The 9,667-nt window shown below is 37.7% G+C and overlaps 1 protein-coding gene and 3 long non-coding RNA genes across 4 annotated transcripts in view; 3 read left to right on the top strand and 1 right to left on the bottom strand.

The window, feature by feature from the left end:
* The window catches only part of LOC103512907 (glycogen phosphorylase), a 47,159-nt gene that overhangs the window by 11,778 nt on the left and 25,714 nt on the right, over window positions 1–9,667 (top strand). Inside the window, exons 9-11 of the mRNA XM_017445600.2 lie at window positions 4,488–4,634; window positions 5,097–5,375; window positions 5,919–6,101. Of these exons, the coding sequence (XP_017301089.1) occupies window positions 4,488–4,634; window positions 5,097–5,375; window positions 5,919–6,101 (609 nt within the window). The remainder of the gene's footprint in view (window positions 1–4,487; window positions 4,635–5,096; window positions 5,376–5,918; window positions 6,102–9,667) is intronic.
* Window positions 7,656–8,493, top strand: LOC108252833. The gene is made up of 2 exons (XR_001809606.2): window positions 7,656–7,878; window positions 8,039–8,493. It is a non-coding gene; the product is annotated as an uncharacterized LOC108252833 (long non-coding RNA).
* LOC108252832 lies at window positions 8,560–9,281 on the bottom strand. Its single transcript, XR_001809605.2, has 2 exons — window positions 9,102–9,281; window positions 8,560–8,870 (listed from the first exon to the last, which is right to left on the bottom strand). It is a non-coding gene; the product is annotated as an uncharacterized LOC108252832 (long non-coding RNA).
* On the top strand, window positions 8,596–9,021 carry LOC108252831. Its single transcript, XR_001809604.2, has 2 exons — window positions 8,596–8,671; window positions 8,902–9,021. It is a non-coding gene; the product is annotated as an uncharacterized LOC108252831 (long non-coding RNA).

Raw genomic sequence — 9,667 nt, 5'->3', positions numbered from 1 at the left:
TGTGTGTGTTTTTTTTTTTTTTTTTTTTTTTTTTTTTTTTTTTTTTCAACAAGTTTGGCACTTCAAATGTTCCTAATTAAGATATTGCAATTGGAATTAAATATTACACTAGTAGTTCTGTGAATGGATCCGCTCAGTTCTGGGCCTCCAAATTTCAAGGATCGACGTGTTTTGCTTCTGCATGGCTTCAAGGAATTCACTTACTAAATTTCATCAAAATCGGACCAGGCAATCGCGAGTTATAGCGGAACAATCTTTTAAACAAACAGTTATCAATTAGGTCAATTAGTTTACTTACTTTCTTGGGTACTTGAAATGTTGGGAGCCTATGGGAGGTCCCGAGTTCGATTCCCGGTGGGGTCAAAGTTTTTCGGCACTGTGCTTTGAGTTCGGGGTGCACTCGTCCCTTTAACATCCCTCAGCCTGTTATTACGACTCGTTGTGGTTCGCTAGTTACCTCCCTGTTTAATGTCCCCCAGACTCCCCCAGCTAGACATTTAGATTAATAGATGTACTTACTCACCCAATCAATCAAATCAAATCTCAATTTTATTTTTTTTTTTTTTTTTTGTGGTAAAGCAGAGCTTTTTTACAACTTTTGTGGAAATCACAGCACTTTATAAGCATTTTACTAAGCACTTCCTTTGCAATTAATTTCCACATTTCAATAATCTTTTTACTCCGTCACTGGTTGTTACTCGATTAAAGTAGCTGCTCCATCGTCCGCACGAGGCTGAGTGCACCCCGAGCTCCAAGCATAGGGCCGAAAAAACTTCGACCCTGCTGGGGATCGAACCCGGGACCTCCGGACGTGCAAGCCTAATATGGTACGCACTCGGCCTGCCTAGGCCATGGAGGCTACTATAAGTGAGTGGGAAACCAGCAAAAAACTTCGACCCTGCTGGGGATCGAACCCGGGACCTCCGGACGTGCAAGCCTAATATGGTACGCACTCGGCCTGCCTAGGCCACGGAGGCTACTATAGGTGAGTGGGAAACCATGACTTTTGTCCCTTTCGTATGAAAGAACCTGGTTTAGAAAGAAATCTTTTCTAACGCCATATTTTTGGTGATTAAATTAGGTTTTTTGGGAAACCATAACTTTTGTCCCTTTCGAATGAAAGAACCTGGTTTAGAAAGAAATCTTTTCTAACGCCATATTTTTGGTGATTAAATTAAGTTTTCCCCCCATTTCCTGGCAGTAGCAAATGGGTATTTTACTCAAGTTCGTTTTCTATACTGTGTGGTTCTCAGGTGAAACGTATCCATGAGTACAAAAGACAACTGTTGAACGCCCTTCACATCATCACCCTGTATAATAGAATCAAGAAGAACCCCAAGGGCAAATTCACACCCCGAACCATCATGATTGGAGGTAAGGGCTTACTTAGATTGGAGGTCAGGGCTTACTTAGATTGGAGGTCAGGGCTTACTTAGATTGGAGGTAAGGGCTTACTTAGATTGGAGGTAAGGGCTTACTTAGATTGGAGGTAAGGGCTTACTTAGATTTTAGATTTCAACAAGGTCAATGCACTTCATTAGGGCGAACCCCATTCAAATGTATTATAACTATTGTTTTTCCCGCACAATCAACTTTAGTTTTTAAACCTTAAACGAACTTGGTGAGTTTTTACATAGTTTTAACAAGACGATTTTACATTTAGTTCGTATGTATGTTGACATTGTTGACTGTTGACTTCAAGCGATAACTATTGAACGGTCAGTCCAATTTGGTTCGGGCTTCGATTCGACTTTATCCTAAACAGATAAGAGTAGTTCTAGGAACGGCTGGCTTTCTTCTATCCTGTATTCTCTCTTCGATTTCGGGACGATAAGACCTCCATTCTTACAGCTCCCTCTCTCTCTCTCCTTAAAAAAAGTAGAAAATACATGAACATGATTACTTGTTACCGCACAGGCAAGGCGGCTCCCGGCTACTACACGGCGAAGAAAATCATCAAGCTCATCTGTAGTGTGGCGCGAGTTGTTAATAATGACCCCGATGTGGGAGACAAGCTCAAGGTGGTATTCCTGGTTTTTTTTTTTTTTTTTTTTTTTTTTAAAGATGAGTGTTTCCCCCCCGTTTTTTTTTCGTAGCGATGAAACAACTGCTACATTGGACGCTTGTGGTCTGTTCGTAGCATGCCCATCCCGTAGTATGCCTCTCATCAGATGGGCGAGAAGAGACACAATACTTCCCATTTAGGTGCTGGGTCAACACGAGAACACCAGAAAGTAACCCGTTGAAATATTTGCAATCGAAAAACGAGTACAAATTTTATAGTGTGTGGCGAGTTATAGTGTGTGGCTGGCCTTGGTTTGACAGAGATTTTTACGTCACTGTATAACTGCTAAGGATTTTAGTTACGAGGGTTTTACCCTTCTTTCGGCGGCAAGCTAACCGCCTCCTAGCATTAACTTCATCCAGCTTCAGGTGGGTCGGGAAAAGCCAGCAGTACGCGATTGCCCAGATGATGGTCACCCATCCGGGTACCAACCAGGCGCAATGTTGCTTAACATGAGAGGATCCACAGGATTCAGTGGATTTGTAATTAAACAATAAGATGAAACTGGTGGATTTAACGTGCTATCGCTGCTGGACTGCTGGACAGTTTCTTGGTTCCTACTGAAACACATCTTTCTTGTGTAACTCCTCTTGATGTCACATGAGATCACGGCGTGAGCGTGATTTAACCTTTCACATCTCATTTCCAGCTGAACGGAGCCCTCACCATCGGCACATTGGACGGAGCCAACGTAGAAATGGCTGAGGAGATGGGCAATGACAACATCTTCATCTTCGGCATGACAGTAGACCAGGTGGAAGAGCTGAAGAAGAAAGGATATGATGCACCCTCGTACTATAACGCTAATCCTGAGCTGAAGCTGGTGGTGGATCAGATTACCAATGGATTCTTCTCGCCTGAAAACCCGGATGAGTTTAAGGATTTGTCCGATATTCTACTCAAATGGGACAGGTAAGAGATTATAATAATATGGCCCCAAAGACACCCAAATTTGGGCAAGGGCATTTATTTACAGTAAACTACAAAAGATACAAAATTTGTTTTTGGGACACCCAAATTTGGGCAAGGGCATTTATTTACAGTAAACTGCAAAAGATACAAAATTTGTTTTTGGTCGGTCAGCTAATATAAAGTATAAAGTAAAGTAAAGTAAAGTAATAGGGTAAGTGCACCATCCACCCGCCCATCCATAGAAACGCACCATTCACCGGCCCACCTGTGGGTCTACGCCACAAAAGTCTGAACTGGACGAACCTTTTCAAGATCCAACTTCATCAAAAGAAAGGGCTTAAAGAATGCTATTGAACCAGTGGTATTCCAAAACTGTAGTCATAAGAGATTGCCCAATCAATAATGGGGCAGGTTTGACAGAGGGAACTTTAACTGCCAAGTTCTTATCGTTCCAAAATCGGAGAGAAGGAAGACAGGATAGGAGAAAGTTTCGAGAACCTTATTTGTTTAGGATAAAAATAAAGGGGCAAACCGAATAAATAAACTTGAAAAAATATCTATTCTTGAGTAGAGGTAAATAAAAAGATACAAATCAACGAAAAAGTCTTACATGATAAATAAAAAACAAATAAACTTGAAAAAATATCTATTCTTGAGTAGAGGTAAATAAAAAGATACAAATCAACGAAAAAGTCTTACATGATAAATAAAAAAACTCAATGAATGATGCCTATAAAAGAGTGTGTAAGATAGAAAAGTAAGAATACCTACTCATGAATCTTTTGCTGGCTAAAATTATTTTTTACACGGGTTTTCTGTTGACAAAGACTAGGGTCGTTACAATGTAAAAACTGAGTAAGAATTAAATAAAAATTGTAAGCCGATCCTAATAATAGATTCTATCTAAAATTATAAATAGATATAAAGTATGTACTTCCAATGGTGTGCTTTTGGATATCTTTCAAAGGACTACCTCAGAAAAGGTCTCAGGTATGTACTGAACTGTCCATATCGCTAGGAATAACGTTTCACTTCGTTTCGTTTTTCGAATCTCAAGCCAGCTGAACTATCGTGTAGGCCATTGGCTGTACAGCCAACAGCCCAAGATATTACAACTGCAAAAATTGCATTTGTTCGTCTCAAATTGAACACAATCTCCTTATAATAAAACACGCGGTACAACAAAAACATAACAAAATAAAAACACGAACACAATCAAGGTGAGTCTTTCTCTACATGGTTTAATGGTGGATTTCACCAATAACTTAATGAGAGATTTCACTAATGGGAGAATTTTTGATCCTCCAAAAAAGAGTTTTAATAATCCAAAAAGGAGTTTTTAATGATCCAAAAAGGAGTTTTTAGTGATCCAAAAAGGAGGAGTTTTTAAAAAGTTCCGTTTGGATAATTAAAAACATCTTTTTGGATTATTAAAACTTTTTTGGAGGATCTTTTACAACAAAAGACCCATTTTTACTACAACAGTGAAAACCCCATTGATTCCTTGCAGGCCTGGGACATCACCGTGAAGACCTGTGCCTACACGAACCACACTGTGCTGCCTGAAGCTCTGGAGAGATGGCCTGTCACCCTTATGGAGAACCTCCTGCCTCGTCACATGCAGATTATCTACCACATCAACTTCCTCCATCTGCAGGTGAGAGTTCGATTCCCGGAGACGGGACAGAAATTTGCGCTCTTGATTACGATTTTTTGTCTGTCCGTTTGGTAAGCTATAACTCTCGAACGGTTCGTGCGATTTTGATGATTTATGATGTTCAGCCCAAAGGATTTTACCCATTTTGGGAGTCTTGCGGGTTACCGGCCCTTTTCTGAGTGAGTTATATATTATATACCTAGCTCTTTTGTTATTGAGGGTTATTTTTACATAGGGAAACTATAACAGTCAGAGTGCTTGTCCTTTGTTCCTGTCTGATAAAAGACATACAGTGAAATATGTACCTAGGTATGTCTATCTACGTAAAAAAGTAAGGAAGAAAAGATGTTTTTTCTTGAAATTCACTGAAACTTACTTCGTCCTGTCCAATATTTCAGGACGTTCTAACTAAATTCCCGGATGACCCACTAAAACTAACCTCTCCTCTGTCCCACATTTCAGAACGTCCTAGCTAAATTCCCAAATGATCTGGACCGCATGCGCCGCATGTCTCTCATTGAAGAAGACGGAGACAAGCGGGTCAACATGGCCCACCTCTCGATAGTAGGATCCCATGCCGTCAACGGAGTGGCTTTCATTCATTCGGAAATCATCAAGCACGACATCTTCAGGGACTTTTACGAACTAACGCCCGAGAAGTTCCAAAACAAGACGAACGGAATCACACCGCGCCGCTGGTTACTCCTGTGTAACCCTTCCCTAGCTGATGTTATTGCTGAGGTGAGCTTGAAAGGGTTAAGTGATGCTGTACTGGCTAGTCGTACGAGTAAAAAAAATAGCTTTACGCCACAGGTACGAAAACCTTTGATTCAGGGCCGTATTTTTTTCTCCTGGGGTCGAGGGGGCCCGGCCGCCCCCACCCCCCCTCGAGCTCCATTTTTGTCCTTTACTGTAGGCCAGACTCCGAAAATTTTAAGCATCCACCCCTTTGAGAATTTACCTGTAACCATTTTTCAACGGGAACGAATTCACTTGTGCCTAAAGCTAAAAGTCACCATATTTTTGGTAACCAATTCTTACTTGACCATATCAACTGTCTACTAATCTCGTCGAGCTTCATTTTTGTCCTTTACTGTAGGCCAGACTCCGAAAATTTTAAGCATCCACCCCTCCACCCCTTTGAGAATTTACCTGTAACCATTTTTCAACGGGAACGAATTCACTTGTACCTAAAGCTAAAAGTCACCATATTTTTTGGTAACCAATTCTTACTTGACCATATCAACTGTCTACTAATCTCGTATATAACTGACTTTATTTCAGAAAATCGGTGAAGACTGGATCATTCATTTGGAGCAGCTAGCTCAACTGAAACAATACGCTAAGGACCCTGCCTTCCAACGTGAGGTGTTCAAAGTGAAGCAAGAGAATAAGATGAAGCTGGCGCAATATATAGAGAAAGAATATCATATCAAAGTTAACGCTGCGTCCATCTTCGATATGCAAGTGAGTGAGAAACCAATCAAATCATGATTTATTATTATTCTTATTATTTTTTTGTGGTAAAGCAGAGCTTTTTCACAACTTTTGTGGATATCACAGCACTTTATAAGCATTTTACTAAGTACTTCCTTTGCAATCAAGATATCCAGAAAAAAAAAAAAAAAAAAAAAAAAGGTAATGAAATCTTGAATTTAAATTTATTGATTCTTTCCCCCCCACAGAACCAAACCAAATGGTTAGAGATGGCCATCATGAACATTGCCTCCTCCGGGAAATTCTCGTCAGATCGCACCATTACCGAGTATGCACGAGAAATCTGGGGAGTCGAACCCAGCTACGAGAAACTACCAGCCCCTCACGAGTCCGCTGATATTCAATAATACTCTGGGTAAAACGTCACCGGGGTGAACGGGCCACACATGCGTCGGTATTGGGAACCTTAAAGCTGTTGGGGTTACCCCACTTTCCCCTAACACTAGAGGGAGAAAAAGCTCTTTTTTTTTCAAGCCTATGGCAGGATTCTCACTTAGGAAGCTCTTCCACCCAACTGGTTTTTGTCAGCCTAATAGCCGACGCTTTTGCCTTGAAAATTATGTATATTTAGCAGGATACCCTCTTATAGGGTGAATTCCCCATGAAGGAAGGAACGATCCTATTACTTTGAATTCAGTAAAAACCCCTCTAGTAGGGATCCTTTCAGCTCCAAGGTAAATCACTTTTGGGTGAAATAGCGACTAATAATCACTTCTTCTTTGTATAGAATCCAAACATCGATGTGTATTTTTACTACTTTTTGTTATGTGATCTATGTTGGTATGGATAGAAGATAGAACGGGGGTCTTTCCTTTTTTGTAGATTTTTTCACCCCTTTTTGGAGAAATCAGAATGTGGCACATTCAAAATACTTTCCGTATGTTCATCTTAATTCAAAGTTACCGTTTACACGTTTAATGTTGTTCACATATACCTACAAACTATTAAATACTTCAGGTTAAATTGAACTTTTTTACATCAGCCTTTTTATAAACAGTAACTCGTTAACTATCATTATTTCGCTTCATCACTAAACTTACTTACATCAGTGTTAGTTTTCTGATATTTATTTCTAAGTTACGTTTAAATATTTTGTTACAACATCATTATAGGTATTTTTAAGATCTATTAATTTTTTCAAAGAGATTTTATTTATTGTATTTTGTGTTAAAAGATGTTTTCATGTTGAATAAAAAAAATCCAAGATGAAATTGTTTTTTGCTTCATTTCCTATTAGTTTGGCTACAGTGCCATTCCCTTAAGAGGTTTGATAGAAGGAACTGTAATTGCTAAGGTTTTATGATCTCGAAATCGAAGAGAGAAGGAATACAGGATAGGAGAAAGCCAGCCTTTCCGAGAACGAACCTTACGAATGCTCTGCCCTCCAAACTAACTCGGCTGGCTACAAATTCCTTAAAACCACAATTTTTTTCTCGTTTTATGTGGCAATATTTTATGTATCCTTTCCCATCTAACACGAATTTCTCAAGTGTGCCGAAATCTCTGCAAAAGGTAATTTTCAGGAGAAAAAAACATCCACACAGATGTCGAACTTATCATAACGTACAGTTATATTTATGCAAGATTTCTTTAAACCTAAAATATAATAAAGATTATGAAATTATCTTGTGACAATTAATAATAAAAAAAGAGGGTTTCGTAAAATGTAAAAACACAATTACAAAGAATATGCTGGGACTAGGTAAGCCTGAACTTTTAATTTACTTTACTGGCTTAGAAGAAAAAGGTAAGAATACCTTGGATTAATTTTGCTTTTCAAAGAAATTTTCAAGAAAACTAGGTATTATAGGGAGATTTTCGTAAAATGTAAAAACACAATTACAAAGAATATGCTGGGACTAGGTAAGCCTGAACTTTTAATTTACTTTACTGGCTTAGAAGAAAAGGTAAAAAGAATACCTTGGATTAATTTTGCTTTTCAAAGAAATTTTCAAGAAAACTATAGGGAGATTTTAGTTTTTCAATAGTCAAGCAGCTTTCTGTTACACAGATGAGAGATCAACAGGAGCTACCTTATTATTTTACCAATGCATACAAAAGCTTGCATTGCATACGTTTTACAGCTTGCATTAAACTAAAAGCAACCTTCTTGAGAAAAAAAATAAATTTCAATTTTCGTCGATTTGACTGATAGTCGTGCTGTCACATCAAAAAAACTATTCCTAGGAAATTAAAAAGGCTAAGCTGAACACCACACGATAGAAAGACACGAAAAAAGGTGTGACAAAAAAACAAGCCCAAAAATAGCGAAAACGTGTGAGACTTTTTAAATAAAACAGGTTGAAAATCAATTGATGGAAATTTTAGCGGAAAAAAAAAAAAAAAAAAAACGTGGGTGGGATATCAATCAGTATTATGGAAATTTTGAGGAAAAAAAAAAAAAAAAAAAAAAAAAAAAAACGTGGGTGGGATATCAATCAGTATGTAGAAATCCTCAAAATACCTGAATGTGTGCGTTGTTTACATATTTGTACAAATTTTTGTGGTGATATTTTTAGTTTTTACTCAAAGTGTATAAGGTATGTGAGATTGGTATATTCAATAACCGGGTTTCACTCAACTGGATGGAAAAAATTTCAAAAAAATTATAGTAATCTCAAAAGAAAATTCAAAATGCTAGAATTGGCTGTACACGAAAAGAAGAACAAACGATTAAAAAATAAATAAATATTTTAAAAACATAACAGCGAAAATTCAAAAGCGAAATGAATGTTGAACCTGGAAAACAGCAGTACTCAAAGTGTATAAGGTATGTGAGATTGGTATATTCAATAACCGGGTTTCACTCAACTGGATGGAAAAAATTTCAAAAAAATTATATTAATCTCAAAAGAAAATTCAACATGCTAGAATTGGCTGTACACGAAAAGAAAAACAAACGATTAAAAAATAAATAAATATTTTAAAAAACATAACAGCGAAAATTCAAAAGCGAAATGAATGTTGAACCTGGAAAACAGCAGGCCAAATGATGTCCAAATTGATTTAGCAAGAGGGACACAAAAGTGGTTTCGAGCTTAGCTAACTTATGTAAGTTGTAGCGATTTAGTACTATAACAACAACAATTTAGGCGATTTTTGAACCACTTTTTTGGGAAATGAACTTCAATTTTTGGTGTTGTCTTTTCAAAAGTACTATAACAACAACAATTTAGGCGATTTTTGAACCACTTTTTTGGGAAATGAACTTCAATTTTTGGTGTTGTCTTTTCAAAATTTAGCATTTTTTGAGCAACATTGTCAGCATAAAAGCGGAGGTGAAATGAGGAGGGTCCAACTAATAAAAATATTGGGACGAAATTCAAACCAAGGATCTTAAAATACAATACATAATTATAATTCGTAATAAATTAATTCTTAGCTTCATCTAAATAAATATAATAAATCTTATGCTTTTATGTGGGAATGGCTGCCTTCACTCTGTAAGAAAAATCAGAGAATGGTTTCAATTAGAATAGAGCAATTGAAAAAAGTCTTTCTCTCCTTTTTTGTAATAGCTAGGGTCTTGTGGTCTC

This window comes from Diaphorina citri, unplaced genomic scaffold, assembly GCF_000475195.1.
Source record: "Diaphorina citri unplaced genomic scaffold, Diaci psyllid genome assembly version 1.1 scaffold897, whole genome shotgun sequence".
NCBI classification, from domain to species: domain Eukaryota; kingdom Metazoa; phylum Arthropoda; class Insecta; order Hemiptera; family Psyllidae; genus Diaphorina; species Diaphorina citri.
This window is presented reverse-complemented; position numbering and strand designations above follow the sequence as displayed.